This window comes from Maylandia zebra, linkage group LG15, assembly GCF_041146795.1.
Source record: "Maylandia zebra isolate NMK-2024a linkage group LG15, Mzebra_GT3a, whole genome shotgun sequence".
Classification (NCBI taxonomy): domain Eukaryota; kingdom Metazoa; phylum Chordata; class Actinopteri; order Cichliformes; family Cichlidae; genus Maylandia; species Maylandia zebra.
The window spans coordinates 13,762,962-13,788,766 of record NC_135181.1 but is presented as its reverse complement, the minus strand read 5'-3'; the positions used below and the strand labels follow the sequence as shown (position 1 = coordinate 13,788,766).

The 25,805-nt window shown below is 39.2% G+C and overlaps 1 protein-coding gene across 1 annotated transcript; it reads right to left on the bottom strand.

The window, feature by feature from the left end:
• Window positions 1-2,937: 2,937 nt before the first annotated feature.
• On the bottom strand, window positions 2,938-19,667 carry lin28b (lin-28 homolog B (C. elegans)). Its single transcript, XM_004568772.3, has 4 exons — window positions 19,438-19,667; window positions 18,474-18,667; window positions 8,277-8,464; window positions 2,938-4,284 (listed from the first exon to the last, which is right to left on the bottom strand). Exons 1-4 carry the CDS (start codon window positions 19,445-19,447, stop codon window positions 3,972-3,974), a joined length of 705 nt encoding a protein of 234 aa, XP_004568829.1. The 5' UTR covers window positions 19,448-19,667; the 3' UTR covers window positions 2,938-3,971.
• Between the last annotated feature and the right edge of the window lie 6,138 nt (window positions 19,668-25,805).

The window sequence follows — 25,805 nt, the reverse complement described above, 5'->3', positions numbered from 1 at the left end:
TGCTCATGTGACATTTGTGTTATTTACTTCCGCCACTGTGGGGCACACTTGGGCAACTTTGAGATGGATTTACATTCAAATTATAATGGGATCTGTCAGATTTATTACGAAATTTCTTTATTTTGGTTTTCACTTTCCTCTGTGGTATAAAACTGCATCTGATAAAACCATGTTACTCAAACTAAGCACCTTCCAGGTACTAACTGTCTAGTGTTTTTGATGATTGCATGGAAGCCTTTCTTGCTTTTGTTTAAATGTTCATGTGATTTAAAATGGAAGAGGGTTTATTATACCACTTAACAAATTGTTTTTCTCGATGCAGCCTTGACAAACCTTCAAACAGCCATTTGATTATTACTACCACAGCAAGATTTGCCTCTCATAGAAAAGGGTTTGTTGGCTGTGTCAAATACTGAACAGTACACAAGAGAATAATCAGTAGTTACATTGATTGGAAGAAAACACAAAGCTAATAACAACAATAATATCACAATATTATTCCAGGGTTATGCATTTTGATAATAACTATGTAGGCCCACTGCAACATAGTGATTCCCTCAGATGAGTATGAACTATAATACTGCAGTTATTTGAAACATCAGTCTTAAACCCTCAAGGGTTAGGTATAGAAAACAAACATTTTTTCCTTGTCATTAATGAAATTTCACCATTACCAAAAAAAAAAATCTACAAATTTTTATCTTAACTGTTACCCGCCGCTCTATACCACAAAAGCAATTTGCAAAAAGGACATGATAACACACAACTTCTGATTGGGCTGTAAAAATGGCTAACCAAAGCCATGACCTCACTGCTATGAAGCCCCAAAATAAGATGTTATCTACCGGTATTTGGTTTTAGGTCAAACGTACACAAAAAGAAAACTAGGCACTCCTTTCTTTGAGTACAATCCTTTTCCTTCTTAAAACAATCATCAAGTGGTTTCCAAAATGGTTATGACGAAATACAACCAAACAAAAAAACAACAGTTGATGGGGTTTTTACAGAGACAGTGAAATATATTTTGCTATTAAACACCTCTATAGCCAGTCCAACAAACTGAGGTAAACTCTCTGGCTGTTTGCACACAGATCTGGCAGAAAAACTTCACCCTGGATGCGTGAGACAAAATGCCCAATCTGACGACATGTGTAAAGGCGTCAAGAAAAGGGCTTTGATTGTAGGATAATATATTTGGAGTCACAAGTGATGTGCCGCTAGGGCTGATTTGCCGAAAATGCTGTGTGACTCTAGTGCGACAAGTGGCATTTTAACTAAGAAAAAAAAACTGCATGGAGGAGGTAGAGGACTTGGGAGGAGGTAAGGAGTTTGTGGAGGAACAGCGTTTATGAGGTAGCCTTTTGCTGTAAACAAAAAAAAAACTTTTGCGGTAAAAGAAAAACTCATTAAAACTGGGAAGGAAGACCAGGAAGTCTGTGGCAACATTAGGGAACGTCTTGCACAACACCTCAGTATAACAGAGATCTAAAGTTGAGGTCATCAAAAAATAAAAATAAAAAGAAATAAAATAAAATTATGTATATACAAACAAAAAGAAATGCACAGCTATGTATAACTCAAGAGGTAGTTGCTAATAGTACATCAATCGGTTACATATGTTTCTTCGTCATTGCTTAACAGAGTTTGTTGAGAAAGTCAGTGGATGATTCCCAAAAGAATAAAATACACTTTTTTGGTTAATTCCCTGAGAACAGTTCATCATCCTGAGAGAAATTGTGTGTAAAAATGTAAAAATACATCATATAAAAAGATGTTTCCATAGAGTTTCGAGCATGGGCTGTGCTCCTTCTGTGGTTTGGTCATTCACTTCTTCTTTTTTTATCTCTGTCATGCTGCATTGTTGAGATTTGATCTTTAACGCACGCACACATTCAAATACACTGTACATTAAATAAAAAAAATAAAATAACAACAACAACAACAACTGCTCTAATGCGCTTTCAGCAATAAGTTCCTCTTATTTGAAAGAGCGAGGATAGCAAGCACTTCAGCAAGTCTTAACATTAAATGCCTTCAAAAACAAAATAAAGCCACACTCTTTGGTATGGAAATATACCAAAAAATGTTGCTTGTCTACTTAGAGCTTTTAAAAACACACACGCTAGTTTGATATAATCGTACAAAGTTATTTGATTTGTCAGAACATTAAGATACAACTCCAAAGCGACTCAACTTGAATTGTGTGAGGAGTCGACTTCAGATAAGCTCTTTTCACATTCAGTATGGTCAGAGAAGAGTTGTTAGGTCACAAATAAGTGCCACTAAAGCCATGCTTGGGATTCAAGTTATACCAAAAGCAGCACTCTTATTCTCTCTCTCTCTCTCTCTCTCTCTCTCTCTCTCTCTCTCCTTTTTTTTTGTTTCAGTGAGTTTGAAGCAGCAGCAGTGATGTCACCTCATCCCAAAGAGGACTGCGCATTAACCTGGCTGGTGCTGGCTAACAAATGGTAGGCACAGATGGAAGAGGAACAGGTGGTTCGATCTTACTGTAACACGGCTGGGAGAGCAAACAGCTTGACATTCATTTTTCAAGAAGGATAGTTAGTGAGGTATTAAATAAATAAGATACAAAGATAGTATAATGGTCTGGTACTACACCTGTAACAAAACGGTGAGCTTTTGTGCTGTATCAAAGGCGATTTCTGAGTATCTGATTTAGCAAATAAGGGAAAATATGGAGTTTGGCTTTTTTTTTAAAGTCAGTTTGATTTGTCATGAATGAAAATGGTTAAATAGAGAGAGAGTTTTCACACACCAACAAAGCATCTCATGCAATATACACCTATAGATCAGAGCTAATTCCTTATAAATGCATTACTTAAAGTTAATAGAATTTTAATTATATCTTGTGACTTTATATATATATATATATATATATATATATATATATAAATGACTTATACTATAATTTATAAACTGTGATGTTATTTTCAACTAATTATGCTGCAACCAAAATGGAAATCTAATGATCGGTTCATTACTTTGAATCTAAACTATGATCTAGATGGATTATATGATGTCTTACATAGACTGTGTCTATCTATGATAATAGGAAACATAAGGGTTAATAGTGTTGACTCACACCTGAGGAAGAGGTGCTTCAGTCTGACAGTTTTGCTTTCTGTTCGAGCATGCGTAACACGCACAGGACACGCGCTTTCTCTCAGTCTTGCACATGTTTGACGTCTGACAATCAGTTGGTCCGGTCTATATCATATAAGAGGTATGCATGTATGTATGTGAGTGTTTAAGAAGTATAGAGTGTGATCTAGCAGCTGGCTGTCTTTTTAAAAAAATTCCCTCTGGGATCCATAAAGTTTCCCTAAAGATCTTTAGAAGCCAAGCTAACGGTCCTGCGGGTCTGGATTATCGCTTAGAGGGTCTTGAGGTCTTGAGGTCTTCTTCTAATCCTTCTTAAGATGAGCTACTGTGTGTGCTAAAAGGATGCATCATGATTTTTCAGAATGATTAGGCCTACAGGATATTTTGTGGCTTTAAATCTGCAAGATAGTCGTGTAGAGAAAAAGCATTCATAATGGCCAACACTTAGGTCCAAGGGTACAAAGGCAAAAACAATCATCAAGACTAGACTTATACAGTGTTTTTTGTTTTTTTTCTCACTCTCGTGCTGCAGAGACTGAAACAAGCGTGATCCCCTGCAGTCACCATTCCAGCCGTGGTTGCCATAGCTGCACCAAATGACTGCAAGTCAGTCACACACATTCTTGCCCATCACGTACCCCACTGATCGTTGCCATAGCTGCGCTGGTTAGAAATTGTAAAAAAAAAACAACAACAACAAAAAAAAACAAACAATAAAAGTAAAGGAATAAAGACCTCCCATTTTTCACAGGTGTGAGGTAGATGAGGGGAGCTTCAGGTAACCTTGATTGAGAGGAGACATGAGGTGTCAGAGGCTAGCGGTGAAAGATTCACCCCTATGGACTATTTCAGGATTTCCTCCACCTCTGGGTCCAAGAGCCACGTTGTGTATGGGGCTCCTCGGGGGAAGAGGAGGAGCCCTCCAGAGGAGACGAGCCAGAGCGCTCCTCTTCCTCTGGGAGAGAGAGGTAAGGCCCGGTCCCTGGGCTAGAGGCCGAGGTAGACGCATGTTGGTCCTGAGAGCCTGTGGCGGGCGCCAGCGCCTTGTGGGGACACTGAGCCACCATGTGCGTGATGCTCTGGCAGTAGTGGCATTTCTTTGGCTGGGGGGGCAGGCCACACTCCTTGGCATGGTGATCCAGACCTCCACAGTTATAACAGCTGCAGGGGACAGAGGAGAAAAGAACAGAAAGCATGAACAGGATCTTTGTTTTTAGCTTTTCCTTTTCTTTTTCTTAAAACAGAAAACAGACTTTGTAGTTTTGAATCTGCAAGCACTTTGCGGCTAAAATACAGTTAGTTCCATAATTTGTTGGACAAAGACACAACTGTATAGGAGTTATAGCAGTTGATACAGCCTTCCATTTGCAAAGGCCCAAAGATAATTAGAGAAACTAGAATAATTTTAAATAGAAGGACTGTTTTTGACAATCCTTTGCAGATGGCAGTCCTGAAGCCTAGAACTCAATGACATCACCAAAGGCTGTGTGTCTTCCCTTCAGATGCTCTGCTAGGTTTGTTCGTGGCTCTTTCTGCATTCACTTTTGTTTTCAGTAAGTGAAAAGCATGTTCAGTTAGGTTGAGATCAGGTTAGGTTGAGACTTGGCCACTGAAGAATACGCCATTTCTTAGCATAGGGAAAGTCTTGGTTTGCAGTATTCGATGGAGCGTTAACCATTTGCACTTTGAAGCGCTCTCCAATCAGTTTACCAACATTTGGCTAATTTTAAACAAAAGAGTATAGCTGTGTACATGTCACAATTCATTCTGCTACTTCTATCAGTGGTCACATCATCAGTAAACACTAGTGGTTGGTAGCCGTACATGCTCATGCCATAATATTTCCTTCATGTCTGGCAAGGATCATGGTATGCTTCATATCATGAGCTGTTCTCTCCTTTCTCCATACGTTTCTCTTTCGATCATTATGACACGAGCTAATCTTGTTTTCAATAATCTTTTTTTAGAGCTGTGCAGGCTCGTTAAGGTGTTTTCTTGTAATGTCTAATCTGGCCTCTGTAATTACCCTCATGAAGGCATCTCTTGATTGTAGACTTTGGCAGAGTGTTAGATGTTGTGAGGTTGTTTTCTTTCACTATGAAAGTAATTCTGTCGTTGTGCACATTAGTTGTCTCCTTTGGTTTTTCTGATCTCTTGATGTTGCTGAATTACCCGGTGCATTCATTTGTTTTTAGAATATTTGGCGTCCCTCACTTGCACTGACATTTCTCTGTGCCTCACATTTAAAATCACAGTGAAAAATACAAATTCAACACATGGAACCAACTTCAGATATGTCTGCTTTATTGGTCATGAAATAATGAAGCAACAGATCTGACCGGGACATTAAAATGCTTTATTTTTAAACAATTAATACAGTGTTATATATAATAATTTAAATAACAAATGGAAGTATTTTTAAAATACTGAAATTCTTAAGCAGTTAATGCAAACTTTTTTTGAACCCTTTGAATTAAAGCTGAAAATCGGCACACTTGATTGATTTAAAAAGGCAAAACTACAACAAATATGGCCCTACTAATAACTATCATTTCTAACATGGTAATTATAATAATAATAACAATAAGAAGAAGAAGAAGAATTTTTAAAAAAAGAAGAATAAAGATTTTATTTCACTCTTGTCCATCATCGGCACTACGGAGTAGAAATGTCGGCTCCAACTAAAATTCCCCACTAGATGGGAGTGTTGTATATGATTTTGGTCTGGTGTGGCCGCTGTGGCATGCCAAACTGCATTATATTATTAGCTCTGAAAAGAATGCCAGCAATGAAATGGCAACAATAAAAGCATGAAGAGAAATTAGACCAAAATGTTAGCCCATCATGATGCCATCAGTTCTCTTTGCACTGCATTAAATAATAAATATTTTTTGTCATATTTTCTTTTTTCTTTTTTTTAAGGCTTTATGTCACGTACAAGTCACCGTTCAGGTTTTTAATAATGTCCTGGTGTAAAAAGCTTAATATCTCTTGGGCAATGATGTCTAGAACAAATGATTCTGGATTCATCAGTCTGTGTTAAATTTCTACTGCAGCAGTGCAAAACTCAACCACTTATCATTATGAAATAACTGCTTACTGCACACATTTTAAGGTGCATCTGATTTGATTGCCAATTAACAAAATAAGAATTGACAAGTAGACCCAACTGCAAATTGTGGCCACTAAATAAGAAATTGAACCATGACGGCCTTTTCTATGGAACCAGATAAATTGTCTTTACTTAACCTGTTCTTTGCATCCAATAAAATAACAACTGGCTGTTTGAATTAAATAAGAAAAATTTAATGCAATGTTTAATTGTTCTTTGTAAAGAAAAAGTATTATTTTTCTACAATAAATAAACCATAAAGAATATAATAGAGACTACAGATAAGACTGCTACCTCACTAAAAGCTGTGACATTAATTAAGAAAGACTTAAAGGTAGGTTTTAAGAGGTAATTAGTAAGTGTCCTCAAAACCTGGATTCATACAAGTACAGTGATCTGATAAATTAATTCGTGCAATTAAATAATTATATTTATATACTAATTATAGTTCAAATCCCGAGGTAGCATGAAAATCCATCAATTTATTGGAGAATTTAGGTTTTAAAGTTTAAAATATTCACTCATGTAATTCAGATTTCTTGTATGTCTCAGGTCATGCACTCATTTAGTGTAATGAAAGCACAGTTTAATCTCAGCTAATTTGATTCAAATGCGTGCAACACAAAGAGAAAACATTGAAAAACTAAATTTCATATCAAACTGGGAAAAACCTGGATGAAGACAAAACAGCTCAAAATATTTGGATGTCCTTTAAGTTTAATATTGAAGAATGTTTTTATCACATATTAAGACTAATGAGCTTTAAATGCTAATGGAAAATTTTTTTTTCAGGGAAATGGTTACAGATGAGTGCTTAATTAGTTTAAAGAAAATTCTGCAACAGCTGATGAACATTTCTCAACAATTACTGTTAAACATCGACTTCTCTGCTAATTTCTGTTTGATAAAAAATCAGCACTGTCATCACTAAAGTTTTTAGCCACTATTTCCACAACCGATGAATTGTTTACTCAATTTTTAAACTGAACAGTTTTACACAACGTGATCTGAGCAGCTCTAGAGAAAAGAAAGAAATGATCCGTTGCATAGCAGAATAACCCGCAGCGTAACCCACCAGTAGCTGCTCCCACTGACCAGCATTCACAAAGACAGAAACACACATCTACCTGCCATCACTAAATCCAAAACCACCTTGCTACCACATTAGCAGAAGACAGACACTTGACCTAACACTGGATCAATTATCCAAAATAAGCTGAATTATTCAGCTGTGTAAACCAATCAGGGAGCCTTCTCTGTCAGATACAGTTTCTTCCTTTCTAACAAATGCTTTTCTTTACCACTATTAAAAAAAAAAAAAAAAAAACACAATAGTGCTGCATTGGAGCACTGAAGCAACAGTGATGCAGCAACATAAAGGGTGCCAGCGCTACACTTTCTCATGTAAATGTAGCCTTGAAATCATGTGATACCTTCCCACAACAGATACAGTACTTAGACTCTACCTGGCAGGATTTGCCACACATCAAATGAGGGCACTTTCTTTCAGTAGGAGGACAGGAGGACTCTGCTTAGCGTTTTCAAGGCACTCCCTATGGCTCCCACTGCAGATTTCAGCAAAGCTCCCTTCAGGATTCAACTGAGGACAAAACAATTGATTTGGCTACCGCTGCATTGAGATGCATATAGGTCCAATCTACCCCCATGCTAATATAGTCTCTAATGTAAAAGCTGGCAAATTGATTTAAAATAGCGGCAATGGCAAGCGAAGTGCCCTATTCAATTCCTTATTATGGTGCACAATAACCATAGCAACAGGCATGTACCGAGGCAGATTGAATAGATTTAATCTATAATCTCAGCCCACTCAGAAGCCACTCACTGCGGGTAGCTGTACGTATAGAATATGTTTCCTATTGCTACAGCGTAGTCTTGCTTTCTCAAAGCTAACCACAGGCACCTATACGCATTCACGTATTTCACATTTTCAGGAAAACCATGCATACGTGTGATTACATTCATGCAGACGCAAAACATACACATACATTTTTTTTTGTTTCAAAAATGAATAAAAACCTACCGGTCTCCCTTTGGTTTGCGTTTCTGCAATGGGACCTTCCCTTTGGGTCTCCTCTCACTGCCTGCACAGGGTCCCCCACCAGGTCCGGTCACCCGCAGGGACTCTAGGCCCTTAGAGGACTTCTTATAGGTGAACTCCACCTGCTCACCCTCCTTTAAGCTGCGGAAGCCCTCCATCACTAGTTTGCTCTGTTGGAAGAATAAAAAAGGGCAATTATCCCTTTAAAAGAGGCAGATGCTTATTGCCAAATGCAAGACACAAGAGTGTGTAGGTAGGATAACGCCCTGTGTGTTATAAGCGAGAGTATCTGACACGTTAGGGCTCATGTTTGTTGAAATTGCTTTAAATTTAATGTCAAAGCATTTGTTTCCCTTAGGTTAAAATATTATAATTGCAAGCCTATACAAACATAAATCTTTAAAGGTTAATTTATAGGACGTTAGATTTTGTAAGAGCAAAACTGTTCCAGGAAAATGTAAATCTGATTCTTTTATAATAGTAAACCACGTCACTGAATAAGGTAGCTCGTTAAAGGCAACTGAAAGATCTCTATTATGTTAGCTTTAAAGGCTTTTTATACAGCAGTATCAGGGTGCGTTTTACCTTTGTTGGTTATATTGAATATTTTTTTAACCCCAGATGATTCATGGAAACTGACAAAGGCTATTACACTTTAATAGCCTTCAGTATGCAGCTAGACATAAAGACAGCCCCCTTCTTAGGCAGAAAATGCAATCTTTCAGTGAAAATGGATTAGTTCCTCTTTCTGTCTGCATAAGATAAAGCATTAATGTTACGCAAGCCCACACCCATTAGGTTAAATCTACACATTGAGCAGTTGCCAGATATATTATTACGTCTGCACACAAAAAGTTCCCCAATCAACTCCTTTTATTTCCACATAGCTCAAGAATCAACATTTACTTTATTAACACGGGCAAGTCCACGAGGTGGGCTTTTACACACTGCCACATGCAGCGAACACAACAAGTATTAGCAGACAATGAACATCGAGAGGCAAATACATTACTTCAAACATGGTGGATTGACTATATGTGGTTTGTACCAACTGCCGTGAAGGTTGCTCCACAGAGCGACTTATCTCACATGATATGTCCTTGGTTTACTCTCTTTATCTACTTTTCGCAGAGACACCACTTCCAAGAATGTTACACCTATACAATCTTTTTTTTTTTCTTAAAGCATCCACCATCCATCTTATCTACATGATCGGAAATATTGATTTAGTTACTACATAACCACTGGACAATGATTTATGTCTTGTTGATCGCACAGCGCGGACGGCTGATAGGCACAGAATCCGTGACCTTCATGAATCGCAGCAAGCCCTGCGGCTCTTATAGGTAAACACACACCCACATGGGCATGCAGTGTGCAGAGCAAACCTACTACCTACTATACATCAAGACCTATAAATAACACACAGGCTATCTGTAAAAGCAGTGCATGCTGTAGAGTCAGATATGTAGGAGACAAAGGAAGAGAAAGGCACAAATGATCAGATGATATAGATGTGAAACTATAGAAGAAGGAGAGAAATTGTGCACAGCAGCATTTTTCTGCAGCGACTGAGGTTACAGGAAGCTGAAGGCACTCTATAGGTGGTTTGTAGATAGAGATGAAAACCTAAGAGAGAGGAAAGACGTACAGAGGATGTGGGAATTAATTACAAACTAAGAATAGTGTTTGAACTCACTGCACTCGGATAATTGTCCATGTGAAAACCACTGTACAATAAATGACCACTGGGATACCACGTGGATTAAATGGAAGTGAAACGAAATACATTTAATATGTCTCTGTTTCCTTCAGGAAAACAAGTATGAAAAAAAGGAAAACATTTAACCTTGTTTCACACAGCGGAAAAAACTTCAAAACCTACCGCAAACACAAAGAATATCTCAATGTAAGAATATGCAATCAAATACATTTTCTTGGGATCTGTTAGGTCGCCTTTAAAAATTCAGGTAACACAAACTGTCGTTATTACAACACCCAGTTATTCAAAAAATCATTTTAAACACATATCACAGCACTCGGTAAATGAGGGTCACGCCAAGACTTTCTTAGGATTAAAGAAAAACTTTCAAATAGATAAGAAAAAATAAAATATCCACTCTACATTAAATAAATCAGTTTATGTTCGTTTCTTTCTGTTTTTAAAGTAATTTTTGTGCATTTTTAAAAAATTATATATATATAATTTAGACAATTTAAGTAAGTTGCATTTTTTTTATATTTTCCCTTTTCTTATCTTTACCCTTTACTTGAACTTTATTCCTTAAAAGAATGATATCAAAGACAAACTTTGACATCATGAAAAAAAATAACTTCAGTTTCAAATAATAAAGGTTATTAGTTGTTGTTTTGTTTTTGTTTTTAGGGTTTTTTTAGAATTGGTATTTTTACAACTTATAGTTCAGTACAAAAAAAGTTTTAGAAAGCCATCAAATTTCTTAAACTTGAACAATGCTGATATATAATTATGTTATTTCCCTGCGTTTTAATCTTTTTTTTTCATTAGAGATTTTTGGATTTTGATTTTTTTCATATATATTAAACACAAATTAGTACATATGAAACATAAACTTTTACCAAATAGCTATTAATCTGGATTCCAAAGGCCTCTCTCACAATGAGTAATAATACACAATTTTTTTCTTTACTTTTTTTATATAATAAAACAATAAATAGGTTTTCAGTTTAGTCCTCAGAAAATATAGATATATACGCGGAAGAGTTGTGACTTCATATTTAACCTTTTTTAAACAATTCTTTCTTTTTTTCCCCACATTTGAACATTTCAACAATTTATTCGAAAGAGAAAATCGCCTTTTTTAGCATTAAAAGCAAAATGTCCAAAATTCACTCATTCATTCTTCCTCTGATGTCCTGCTTGATTCCCCCACTGCAGTAAGTGAGACTTACAGCCAAGGCCACTCTGCTTCTAGTCGATTTGTGATGGAAGACTCATCCATTTTGGGCATTCAGCTATTGGATTTGGCTTTGAGGAATAGATGAGAATCAGGGAATGGAAATGAGCAAGAGGAAAGATTATGCACCACAGATGCAAAAAAGGGAATAACACAGAAGGGACGGTGAGGAGAGTCACAAACTAAGCAAGCAGCATCATGATCAATCTCAGAACATTATGTTACAAAATAATAATAGTAATAATGTTAAGATTCCATATTCATTAACCTATTCTTTTATCAAAGTTCTCTGCTCATACCAGCAAAATAATCAACCAAATGAGAAGCTACAGCCGAGCTATATCCTGGTCATTCAAATGGAAACACCAATTGATTTTATAATTGCCATCATTAGACCATCTGAATGGCTACAAGGCATTTGTTCAGCAGATATCAGTAAAAAGACAACAAAAGGTTGTGCCCATCCCCCATGAAACACAATATATTCAGAATAATGATAAATAAACATCAGCTGGTCTCTAGACTATGGCACACGAGCCCTTCCTCTTCCTCTCCTGTCTTCAGTCCAGAAGCAGCTTGTCTCTCCAGGTCAAAGTTGAGTGGTTTGTCTCAGCACTCTACCCCCCCCTCTCCAACTCACTCAATTCCCACAATGCACCAGTGAGGAAACCACACATCCCCTTTTGTTCTGTAGAAATGCAGGAAAACACACATAGACACACACACACTAAAATCTCCTCCATATAGTTTATGGCATCATGTTTGTGTCAGATACGTTCTGACGCGTTCACTCGCAACAGCTCAGTCTCTGCAATTACGTAATAAACTGCAGCATATGGATCTGTATATACATGTGTGCCTCCGAGCTGCTCTATGCATGTGTAAGCGTGTGTGTGTGTGTGTGCGAAAACTTCGCAAATCAGAACCTGCAACCTGAGTCCCCTCCTCTCAAGTGACCTGGCGGGTGTCCTGACCCGTTTCAGTTTACGCAAAGAGGTCAGGAGAGGGCACGGCTAAGGTGAGGGAATGAAAGAATGCCAAGCAGAACGAAAAAGAGAGAAGGAGAGCAAGAGAGACTCTAACACAAAATGGGGGAGTGGCTTAGCACAGGGAGGTGGATATGGGTGGGAATCTGGAGGAAGAGGAGGACAAGGGTGGGGGGTGGGGGTTCATGGAACTACCTCCACCGCATTCTGTTCAGCTCCAATGGAGGAGCAACTCCTCATCAGTGGCTGGAATTGGGGGAGGCCAGGAACAAAACCACCATTTGATCAGGAACCCCACAGGTCAGCAGGAGAAATCCTGAGGTCAGTGGTATAACCATCGTAGCACCACCCCCAGCCTGCTGGGAAGACCACACCACCACTCTGTGCTTAAACTTAAGGGTCACCAGCAGCCAGCACCATGCCTTAAACGGAAGAAACCTATCCAACAAAAAGATCGAAAGATACTCTAAAAGGGCTTGATTATGCTTGCAAGCTTCCTTATGTGTAATAAATATCTTTAGGTCTTCATGCACGTTACCGTACATATATATATATATGTGTGTGTGTGTGTGTGTGTGTGTGTGTGTGTGTGTGTGTGTGTGTGTGTGTGTGTGTGTGTGTGTGTGTAGGAAAGAGCCAGAGATCAATATCGACACTGACATCCTAGATAGAAATAGCCCTCCTTTTCATCAGCCGGCCCTCGTCATCACCAGACCCAGCAATCAATACAGGAAGCTGTAATGTGAGGGGATGGGGAAGCAAGAGAGAGGAGAGCCACCATCCTCCACCAGCCTCTCTCCGAGGCGACCACCAGCTATGGAATGGCTAATTATGGGATGCCTTAAATCAGAGGTGGAGAAGGGTATTGTGCTCGTTTCTAAGAGGAACGGGAATGTGCAGAGGTGAGTGAGTAGAGGGAGATGGTGGTCAACATGTGGCTTGGTGTCACTGAGTAGCTTTTAATACACAGGAAATGCTAAGTGGATAAAGCTGGGCTAGATCAGCTCAGATGGACATAACCCAACAGGATATATATAAACCAAAGAAGAAAGGGAGAGGAAACACACACACACACACACAAACATGCCAGTGAAAACCACCAACAGAGCCGCTCTTATGTCGGTGACACCGCAGCCCTCCTCAACACATTGTCATTAGTGGCTCTGACCTTTGAACCTCGCCCAGCCCCCATCAAACAGTTAAAAGCCTTCATGTTTCCCCTGCTTCAAATTAACAGCATCCAACACCCCCGATTATGACTGGGCCAAATATTTGATCTGGGGAAGGAAGCACTAGATCATCCTGGTACATTTATCAGCATGAGAGGGGGAAATGAACCTCACTGAGGTGACTGGTGATAAAGCACACAGCCTGCTAATAACTGCACCTATTCAAAACAGAAACAGTCCAGTGTCACTGCAAAGATTCACTGCCAGCCATTTAAAGAGGTGTCACTTTCACAAAAGAACAAATGATGGAATATATCATAAATTTAAAATGACAGAAATCAATTTTAAAAGGTTTGAATTTTTCACGTTTTCTTTTAGGAAAAATGATGGATCAATGCAAACCTTTCAAACCTTACACGTGTACATTGGTAGTGCATACAATTTGAGTTGCAATCATTATTTAATTGGTTTTACAGTTGAATCCATTTACAGAGGCAAAAAACAGCAGCTGTCTTTTTTTTTTCTTTGTATGCCTTGGCACTGAACTCACCCAATCTAACAAAGTAGACAGATGATGATGTAATGCGTGACAAACATGACACAAAAATGAGTGCTGGTTATTAGCTCGGATCTGATGAATTCTAACATGAATACAAAGAGATGAACATGAGATAAATGTAGTCAGATGTTTAATTGAGGGATTTTATACATTTTATTTACTATAATAGCTCTAATCTTTATCTTTATTTTTTTATTTGAGCCTTTGCAACAACTGTGTTTTTACATATAAATTGCTTTCATCTGTCTCTCTAGCAATTTTTAATAGAAATTTGACTATAGATTATCGCAAATTAAAACCGTTTCAGGCAAATCTCTCCAAAAGAAAAGCTTTTAAACGTCTGTTTACACATGTTGTGTCTAAATCTAACTTTTCTCTATCCTTCGGAAATGTAACAGTTGTTTTATTAATTAATTAGGTCTTTGATGATTATTATTTTTTTCCTTTTTGATGCTTTTCTTTGTCATTTTTTAGGACAAAATGATCAATGGAGAAACAAAGTGCTAATAAATAAAAACAAATTGCAGACTGTAGCCCTTAAAATCTATCAAGCATTGCATAGAAGAACTGAGCAGCCAAGAACATTAAATATTAAAGAAAGAACTAGAAAGAGCCTCCTGGAATTTTTCATTCCTGGTAATTAAAAAAAAAATAGATTAATTAAATGCTTAAATCCTTAATCAGCTCATACTGACATGACCAGCGGAACTGCTGCTCTTTTTTTTATTGTAGCCCTTCTGTGTCTACTCCATCACCCTTCCAATTACCAATCAAACATCCGCTATATGCGACCAGCTCCTCAAAAGGAAGTCACATGACTTGTCTTTCTTCTTCTTTTGCTTTATTTGATGTAAAGACGGGAAGGGTGGCGGTGGTGTGGGTGAGTGGAGTGGTGTGGCTGCAGGAGACACAAAGCCTGATACTGGCTATCTGCAGGCAGAGATGGGTGGGGCCTGCATGCCAAACGGTGACACGGACCAGAGGTTAATCTCACTAGGGGCCCACTTTAACCTCACTACACAAAACACACACACTCTCTCTCTCTCTCTCGAGTGCGCACATGCATGATCAAAAACCTAGAACATTTTTCAACGGATCACACGTAGGCATCGACAACCTGGTGGCTGAAAGCAGAAAGTAAGAAGTGCTCACACACACACTCACACACACACATTCGTAAGGGATTCATAAACTCATGGGGTTTCAGGAGAATAGCAACAGCAAACTGTTCAACATTTCAAACTGATTACCGACAAAGGGCAGGCAGCACCCCCAACCCACTAAACCCCTCGCCTACCCTCTTGCCTTTTTGTCTTTAAGAAATTCCTCTTTTTAAAGAATGCCCAAGGAGAGACCCCCCCCCCCCAACACACACACAGACACACACACACACATAGTAAAAAACACTCAGCCCAGGTAGAGAAGTGGTTGACACACAGAGATAATGTAATAGTGGAATCACTAAGGAGAGAGTGAAGATGCTTAATTACTCTCTCACACCTTCCGAAAGGAAGCGATCAGATAGGAGCCGTGATGAAGAGGCCTCCCAGGAAGAGGCCTCGTGCTCTGGGGGGTGGGGGGGCTCACACTAACTCTCTCTTTCACACACACACACACACAAGCGCACACCCTCCCTCCTTTACCTCCCGCTCCACCACTCGCTCGTCTTTTTCCAACCTCTCACTCATGTTTTCCTCTTGGACTACCGCCGTCCCCAGCCCAGCACCCCCACCCCTCACCCACACTTTTTTTTTTCCCACATCCCTCCTCTTTCCCTCTCTTAAGGAAACTCCTCCTCTCTTCCCCCCTTCCTCCTGTCCTCATGCTCCCTCTTCCCCTCCCTATCTTTCTTACCTCAGCTTTTATCATGCGGATAGGGTCAATGTTGTGCAAGAATAAATCGGCATCCTTTCTGATAGTTTTATTTCAACAACGACCCTTTTACCACAAACGTGTAAAATAATTCATAACCTTTGTTTTAAGTTGGTTTGATTGTGAGCTTGCCACTGATTAAAAATGACAAAATGCATCCTAAAACAATTATTATGGCTTTAAGACTTTTAAATAATTTTCTACTTAAGATATAACAGGCCAGATCTGTATTCAATATTTCCAAATCTGAACATTTCTTTTAAACCTGGAAATAACATCAATATATTCAAATAGCTCCAGGCTGCTAGCAGAGAGACAGAGAGGGTGGAACAATCAGAGAGAATGAGTGACCGATTTAATACGAATGCACGAGTGTGAATCCTTCCAAAGAAATCACGGGGTTGTTTGCATTTATTATGACAGCGTGTTTATGAGTGCACGATGTCTTCCCCTTTGTGCTAAATGACAGTCGTGTCACTGTGAGCGCGTACAGCTGCCAGAAACACTGGGACACAAATGATCGAGTGTAAACATATGATTCACTGAATGCTATAATTTAACAAAAAGCTATATTAGGAACAATTTGGTCCCCACCATCCTCCCAAAATATGAAAAAACGAATGAATGAAACAGAGCAGCTCTGCAAACATTTTCATCTATACACCGCCATCATCACAGTACCTAATGAGCCTTTCTTGCATTGTGGATCTAAATATTTTTCCTATGTAAAGCAACAGTATACCGCACAAGCCTTTTCTGCCTTATAGGCTACAAACTACTGAGACACACAGTGTTTTGTTAGACTCCTGCTCAGCTCTTAAGACTGTTTCCCAGAGCACACCTTTATTCACCCTTGATGGCCTGATCCACTCCTAAAACATCTCTGAGCAGCAGGGAAGACAGGAGTCTGGAGTGTATGGACAGATGCAGTGCTTTCAGTCGATGAAGCCACAATGTGAACGTATCAATCAGAATCTGATAACATAGTGCTGTAGTCATCCACTTTCCCGAGCTTGGGCTTGTTTCATGCAGGCGCAGTAAGAGCGCATGAAAACATCCACATACATGTAAATGTTAACCAAAAAATGTAGAAATACATGTCAGGCTATATTATTACGTGCATATGAAGATGCGCATGAAGCAAAGCTCAACATATTGTTGTTAGTCACTGAATGTTTTTACTCCAGGATTTTAATCCAGATATTTTTATAACTCTCGATTATCACGTTTATAGCCAAACTAAATGCACTAAACAACCAGCTTTACCGCTGTCAGAATTCAATGGCAGTGAACACATTTGGTCAATCAAATACTGCAGACAATTTGAAATGTACATATATCTATTTTTTTTTATTTGTATTTATTTATTTATTTTTCCATAAAAACTGAGCTGAATGCAGCATAGCTCAGAGAGGTGGAAACTACCCTGCTGGTGCAGAACACACTCAAATGCCATTCAAAAAGACATTGGATAGCAAACCATGTGAAACTGTGGTCCCACTTTCTATTTTTAGTCTGGCATGCAGCTTGAAAAAAACATACTGTAAGTGTTTGAGTTACATTATATATATATATTTTTTTACCTAAATAAACTAATCCCTTTATGCAACTATAATCCATATTTCCCAGTGCTACTAATTTGCCTTATAGTAATCAGTGGAGTCATCTTTTCTACAATGAAGTGAGAGAGTGTGTCAAATGAAATGGCAACAAAAATGCCTCTCTTCGTCGTCTGTCGTTCCTCGAGAATTTTAAAGGCACTTTATAGGACCGTAAAAAAGGGCGATTTAACGGAGGGAAAGGGGAGCTAAAACAAGGGAGGACTTCACTGCTCTTTGTTTTCTGTAGCAGTCAAAAACAAGGCCTCTGAAATGAACTCCATGCACAATAAATCAGCAGTACACGCGGAGGGAGTGGGAGGGGGACACACAGGCTTGCTTCACGTCACCATTCGGTATGAAAGTAAAAGGATGTTTCTATAAACTGCACATACGGTTCAAGTACATCAAGCAAACAACAGCACTGAGCAAAATCCACCTTCCCAGAACAGAGCCCAGCAGTGAGTTAAAAAAAAACACGCTCTCCGACATGTTAGCTGGCTGGATATCAAGCAAGCTCTGCTGTCCATTACAGGGCCAAGTGTGAAACTAACCGTGTCATATCCACACGACATTTCTTTCCTTTCCCTTCACAGGGAGAAGCAAAGGGAGAGCTAAACGTGTGCCTCAGAGGAAAACTTTGTGTGTGTGTGTGTGTGTGTGTGTGTGTGTGTGTGTGTGTGTGTGTGTGTGTGTGTGTGTGTGTGTGTGTGTGTCGTTTGTTTGTTTTGGTTTGGTTTTTCCTGTCCCTTAAGCATGTGGACAGCATGTTGTTACACAGTAACGTGTCGGGCAAGGCGAAACATCCGGATGATACAGTGTAACTATCGCTGTGAAGAAGAATTAAAAAGGGGCCCGAGGACAGCAAGATGGGATCTGAGGTAACAGTAGCATTTTTTTGGCAGAGGAAATAAAAAGTATTCAATCATTCGTCGCTTTTCCACGCTTCTTTTTTTTTTTTTTAAAGAAAGGAAAATCCGGATGAGGCCATGCCCACCACATCACCACGACGCAAACGCGTATTCCTCGGTGCTTGTGTGTACGTTTTCATCAACTTACTTGGTGGACGAAAACATCCAGAGGGGGGTCAACGGGGCTCCCTTCGCTGTTGGTCATTGAGATAAATCCAAATCCCATCCGGACGTTGAACCATTTGCAGAAGCCCGATCCCGACAGGACCTGAGGTCGAGTGCGGTCCTCCTCCTGCTCGGCGGACTTGGCGGGGTCTTCTCCGCCACCTTTACCCGACCCTCCTGTAGAACGAGCGGGCAGTACAAGAGGCGAGTTAGAACATTTTGTTTGTGCTCGCAGACACGCCGCTCAACACTCACCGCCCTGCGTGCATACACGTTTATATAAGTTTAATGAGCTTTGTTGCGTAAAAAAAAAGAAAAGAAATAAAGAAAACTTCTCCAAGAAGCGTGAGGGGAATCCCCTCCACTTCAAGTACAGGCTATGCGAAGTTCAGGGCCGGTAGAAATTTCCTATACTATTTTTCACATGTCACATAAGCGAAGAGGGACGCGTGGTGCTGTGAACCGATGTGCGTCAACCAGACATTCCCTCAACCAAAAAAAGGGGGGGAAAAGTTGTTACTCCATGACAGATGAATGCCTCTGATTCGTGCACAGGCATGCTCAGTGGTGTAACTTGTGGAGGGTTTTCCTCGTGCATCTACAGCCCGCTCCTGATGTGGAGTTGCATGCTATAAGGAAAAAAGGGCAGGTGTACACATGGTTCCTCGAGCTTTACTACTGGCTTGAAAAGCATATACGCTCTAACAGTGGATCTATCTTAATGCTGCCAGACGTGGTTAGATGTGGTGCTCGGCAGTGTGGCGGTTCAGGCTTTATTTTTTATTTTATTTTATTTTTTTAGGTTTGGAACAATAATCACGCTGCACCTTGCCTCCTTCTCCCTTCTCGCGCGAGCTCACGTGGAGCAAATATATGTATATATATATATATATATAACAACAACAAAAAAACTAAGAGCAGAAAATAGAAAATAATTGCAGAATAACCTTCGGCCATGTTTCCCCGCGGACCCTCTGCGCCCAAGTTGCAATAGAGAAGCTTCCTCTGCGAAAACGGGCTGCGGTAGTCACCATTAATCCGACATCCTCGATCCCATCGGTCACCAGTTTAGCTCGCATGGTACGGCGTGCTTTCTGCCTTTTGATATTTTTGTCATGTCTTTCTCTCTTCCCTTCAATCCCTTCCTCACTCACACCACCTCTGTAGCCTACTGCTCTACCCCTCTCTCTCTCTCGGTCGCTGCCTCTCTCACTCCCTCTCTCGCTCTCGTCTTCGCTCTCATTCGCTCTCGAGCTGGCTGTGCCCGTTCCCGTAGTGAGAACACGTGACTTTGTCAATTACATGCTTTCTTGCTTCTCATTTCTGTCCCAAGATTCAAAGAGGAAAATGGGTGTGTGTTGTGGGGGGGAAACTGGACTCGGAACCATCAACAGCACGCGCCCAATAGTTGTGTAGATCATAAAACAACCCACGTCCACTGTGGGAAGCTGCAAGCTGTAACGTGTGCTATATGATATGCTATGCGCTGCAGTGCACTGCTTGCAATGTGTTTTGTTGAGGTCCTGTATCAAAAGGGGTTGGTGTAGCTACATAAGGCTATTATGCACTGAGATTAGATTAGATGATTGGATGGGATTAAATTACATTTTAATGAACTCTGCGGAATAATAGGGTGGCCATGACAACAGCAAAAACACACACAAAAAAACAAGGAAATAATGAATCAACCAATTACAATCAAAAGCAAATGATGAAGTTAGGCCCCTAATGGGTGTAGCTGATTAACCTACAGATTTGCAGGCTTGTTTTCATAGATCTTCCCATCATCACGTGGAAGTACAGCAGTGTGTCCTGTGTGGCTTTTGTTTGTTTTTTTACTTTGAGTATTTTGACTCATAAAAATTAAGTAAATTCAAAGAAAATCGTACATGTTTAAAATATGTTAGTCTACTGTTGGTTTGTTTAGACCTCCACGGGGTGACAAAAATAGTGTTAAATGGGTGAAAATTCACACATAAAGCATCACTTAACAAAGAAAATTCATCAAAAAAATGTTTCTTAATTTATTTTATTTTACTGCTTGTTTTTTGTCGATTTCTATTACTGTTTGCTTGTTTGAATCTCTTCTCCAGACCCTACTATTACCAAAGCCAAACTCTAAAAGATTTTCAAGACAGGGTTAACTTTTCTACATTTTATACAAAGTAAACACAGCACCATTAAAATACGTAAGCTTATTACAGCCTTTGTTTGCATTGCACAGCTCACTTCAGACTTTCACACCAGTGTATATTCAAAAGGGTGAAATGCAGCTGTGGCTTTAACAGAAATAACATCCAGCTATGCTAAGAAACCTAAACCTGTTTTGCTGGAAACTAGAACTTGTGAATTTTACAAAACAGTGCAAATGATCATTTCCCACTTTCATGCATGGACATGTGTTTGTGCTCATGCTCCTAACTCACAACCAGTTACCTCCCAGTATCATAGTGGGCACCAGAGGAGAGCTGAACTCACAGCTTTGGAATGTGACTGGAAAACTGACAGAAAGCAAAGCAGATATTTGTAAGTCTTGAGCCTCGTTTGTCATGAGGATACGTTCCTTACCAAGATTAGTTCTGTCTGTTTCTTTTTCTTTTTGAGCGGGGGAGGGTCATTTCTTTTTGTTTTGTTTTTTGTTTATTTTTTTTTTGGGGGGGGGGGGGGGTTAGAAATGCTTTTAGAAATACTATGAAGCTGTCAGTAAAGTTTGGAGCTGAAATTGTTAAGTCTTGTTTTTCCTTCTTCTTCTTACAAAATAACTTAGTTTGAGTCTTAAAGTTCCACTTTTATTCAAACTTAAAGAGATTTTTGTGGCATTACTAAGCTTCCTTAAAGAGAACTTTAACACAGGTGGCTTGTATCAATTCAATATGCTTTTTTAAAATGGTACTGTTAAAACACAGTATGTTTAAAACCACAAAACAAACACAAAAGCTGGATTAAATCAAGTTTGAGCACATTTAAATTCCACTACACGTCTTACTTCCTATTCTGGACATGGTTTACGTCCAACAGCATAGATCACTTAAGAGAAGAATAGCCCACGGAGCAGATCAACAACAAGAACAAGCCCAATGAGAAACTTTCCATCTTATCTCACTTCTGCCTTGGTGGGACGTTTCTCGAGGGGTTATTCGCGAGTATGAGGAAAGAGGAAAAACACGTTGGAGGAATGAAACAACAACAAGCCTGTCTCCACCCACCGACGCTCAAGAGCCCACCCTCCGGAATTCGCAAGCTTTGCCCCTACCCCCAATCCGTCCAACCCAGCCCCCGCGCACAAGGCCTGTTTTTGAAGATGCTTGTAGTGGAGGCCTCCTCAGCAGCCATAGAATTACTGTGTGGGTCACAGGATTGGATACCACTGTCAGATGTTATCCACTCATTCATATCCTGGCAGGACCTTTCTGATTAGGACAAGTCAGCGGAAAATACCGCAGTGCAGCTTACCGAAGTGTGCAAAAGAATGACAAGGAATGATTTAGATATAGGAGGCTCTGGTGTGCCTGTCGGTCAAAAGAGGGAACTGAAAGAGCAAAATGGTTGTTAGTGAAGATTTTATGGTGTGCTTTAAACCTGTGAAAAACAAATTGATTCATGAAATGCTTGTGAAACAGCCTTAACGATTGTAATGGTACAGAGGCACAGAAAAACCCGTGAAAGTAAAGCTTTGCAGATGTTCTAAGTAGTTTGTTTTCATAAACGACACAAACTAGAATTCTTCACATATAGTTGGTTTTCAACTGGTTTTAAACCCATGTCCATCTCTTTTATACTTTTCTTTATGCAGATTTATGATTTATGAAAATTCAGATTTTTCTCAGTTTGATCGGTTGCCTTCAAGCTTCAGCAGAGGAAAGTTTTCAACATTTTGTTTTTTCTCAACGTCCTTCTGATGGAGAAGTTAGAAGGCAGCTTCTCATTTGACAGCGTGACAAAACAAAACAAACAACAACAACAAAAAACCTTAAAGTTCCTACATCTGAAAAAGTGACATGGCCCAACTTCAAACTTTGTTTCTTTGCATTAGATGTTTGTTTTATAGCTGCCACAGATCCACAGTCACGCCTTTTGTTTGCACTTATGCAACAAGATAAGACTGTTTTGAAACCTCTTTTACTTTCAAACCTTTTCATTATATTTGTGGCGATAAAAAAAGAGAAGAACACTTTTCAACTGAGACTTTGCAAAGACATCTACAAACTGACGTATGTTTTTCTTTTCTTTTTTGAAGATTGTTTTTAAGCCGAACATAAAACTTGTAACAATCTCTGCACTAGTTTTGTCATGCTACAGAATAAGATACATTTTTCACACTCATTTACATTTATATAAGGATCTGTACTTTTTCCACTTCTATTCATGAAGATGAGCACTGAAAATATTTCACATATTAAGTTCTACAAAAGGATCTTCATGTCACATCTGTAATATTGCTAGGAAATGATCTGTTTCTGAAATGAGCCGAGCAGCTCCTTGTTTGCAGACGACCTTCGTTTTAAAACCAACATCACTGTTTGTGGGTTTTTTTTAGTTTAATATCATTTCTTATGATATGATCTAATTTTAGTACCTCCCTACATTTATTATTTGTTTGAATGCAAAGCAGGAGCAACACTTTAACCCATTTGTATGTCTTTTTACTCTCTCTATTTCCATAGCTTTTTCCATACATGCTGTATCTTTATATCGATCTAATCCCCACCTGTTCTGTGGAGCGCTTTGTTGAACTGCCCGATTTTTAAGATGTGTGAGTTGCTGAATGGTTTTTATTCTTTCATCACAACTAGCGATGAGAGGGGTGATGTAAAAATTTGCCTCATATAAAAATAAGCTGTTTTGGAGAAGTGCATCTAAGGTTTTTGTTCCAATTTGAATGTCACAATAGTCTCTGTGAGACAATGCAACATCATACAAATGAGGCTTCATTTATTTTCAGTACAGTCCAATTCAATATGGTACAATTTATATATGATGTTCAGCACTACGAGTACAAATTTATCATGAGAGCAGAAAAAAAATGGCATAATATGAATCTCTGTAAGGCCTGCAATAATTTCAGGTGTAGAATTGAGAAGCTGTGTCTTGGGTTTGTTTTATTTGGCTTATTGATAAGATTTGCATAGATATATTTAATAAAACAAATGTAATATTTTTAATGGATTAGGCTTGTTTGATTTATTGTTCTTGTTGCTTTATTTTCTCAGTTAATAGCTCTAATCAGTGGAAAGAAATGTGTGCATCCAAGCTGCAAACTATAGGATCTTAAGAGCATTTTGTTTTCTTTTTTAAATAAAGAGAGATTTTTTTTTCATTTAATTGTGTTTTGGGGGTTTAGTGAAAACCAAGTGGAAGTCACATACCAGTACATATTCTGTTTAAATGCATCTTTTATAAGCCATCTTTTAAAACCTGTTTAAATGTTAATTCATCTGTATTGCTCTTTATTTTTAAGCCTGCAAGGAAAGATCAGTGCAGTGGCTCATTTAGATCTTCAGTTGTCTTAGATGAACTATATATTTATGAGCACATGCAGATTCCTGAGTTGTTTGAATACCAACTTTCTGTGCAGACTTTGAACTCCCTCTCCCCAGCTAACCTCACCCAACCCCCACTCTTCACCAAGTAGGCTCCCAGAGGAAACTTGCATTTTACCATGCATTGCTGTCAATGCAGTTCAAAGGGTTCATTGAGTCCCTCTCTCTTTTCTCTTTTTCTTTTTATGTGAGGAGGGGGTTGTTTTTTGTCGTTTACATCATGCATTCCAGCTACCAATCCTTCACTTTTCTCTATCGTTTACAAGGATGGATAAACAGTGTTGGCAGAGCGGGGCCATCTCCCCTCAGGGTTATTTTTAGGACCAGAAGACTATATGCTTATGGAGTGTTTTAAGAGAAGAAGAAAAAACACGCCAAGAAATGACTTTTTTTTTTTCTAATTTTTTCATCTAGTTTCAAATTCGAAGCACAGCTCACTTTAATTTCCATCCCTGGATGTTGGTGACTCTCTGCAGACAAAGAAGAATTGATATTTTTTTTCTCATCCATTCATCGAATATTTTCCTCTGTTTTCTTCACAGATTTCGTTAACAAATATTTAGACTCAACGAAAAAAAACATTCACACAGCACAGAAAAGCACACGCGTATTGTGTGGTTCATACTTGACCACAGGGGCAACTCAAAAACTTTCCCTTCGTTTTTCATGCTTCAAATCGTAAAATACGATTTTTTAAAAACCCCGTTCCATTTAAATTAGGATTGGATATTTGTTCACTGGAGGCATTTTAGTGCGACTTTCAATTTGATACACTTCCAACAGCCATATTTTTTTTCTTTTACCTTTTGGTCTCAGGAGATGAATTTCCCGTTTACTTCTGAGGGAGGAAGAGAAAGAAAAGCGACGAAAGTAAACTTTATGGGCGGTAAATCACGTAGTGGTAGTCTAACTATCCGGCCAAGGCTCCTGCACCGGGAGTAAACAGGGTGAAAATATCTGAATGAAATATCAGTGACGTCAGAGAGAGCGAGAGGAGAGGGGGGAGGTTAGAGAAGAAGCGCTTGTACCGCCGATGCGCCAAAAACTGCGCACAATGGGGCCACGCATCTATATCGCATTCTTCCAATTTATTTTTGGATTATTTTGTCGTGTTGTTCTGCGGGGCTTCAGCGGGTCAGTATGACTGTTTTTTCTTGCTCCTGGATTCACTGAACCTTCTGAAGTTTTAGTCAAACAAATGGAGAAGCTGAGCATCCACCCACAATGTAATCGATAGATCTGCTAAACCAACGCTAATACTCCTTAAATATCATAATATAAAGCTTAAAGTGGTTAACAGAGATCCTGTGATGATGGATCTTGTTTGCTTAATTGCTGTTTTCCGGTTTCCCCCGTGTATTGAGGAAAGTTCCCTTTAAAGACTTCCAGTTGTTGTTATACAAATAACTGTGTAATGCGTAATTTCCCTTAAAACAAAACGATAAGCAATCTTTTGGGTGCATTTGTGCGCATCTTTAGCGTCAAATCGGTTTTGATTACGTTTGATTAAAGAACCAATCCATCAAGTCTTCACGGTGGGTAACGTCGGTCATTTCAGGTCAGGGAATGGTAGTGGGAGGGGTTCAGCACATAGGTGAGCCAGTCTCAATCAAGGCTTTTCTTGAGGAGGGTGGATTTAAGCTGGAGGAAATAGGGCAAAATGTTGGTAAAATTCAGCGCACTCACCTGTAAAAGAGGTAGAGGAGGAAGTGGACATGCTCCCTTTTTTCTCTCCCTCTCTCGCCGTGAATGAATGAGATGGCACAGGCAGACCA

Bases quoted from the DNA above. Each gene is read 5' to 3' on its own strand.
- lin28b (XM_004568772.3), bottom strand. The intron at 8,465-18,473 runs GTAAGTTGATGA...TTCTTCCAACAG, and splicing joins TGGATGTTTTCGTCCACCAA to AGCAAACTAGTGATGGAGGG. The intron at 4,285-8,276 runs GTAGGTTTTTAT...TGTCCCCTGCAG, and splicing joins CGCAAACCAAAGGGAGACCG to CTGTTATAACTGTGGAGGTC.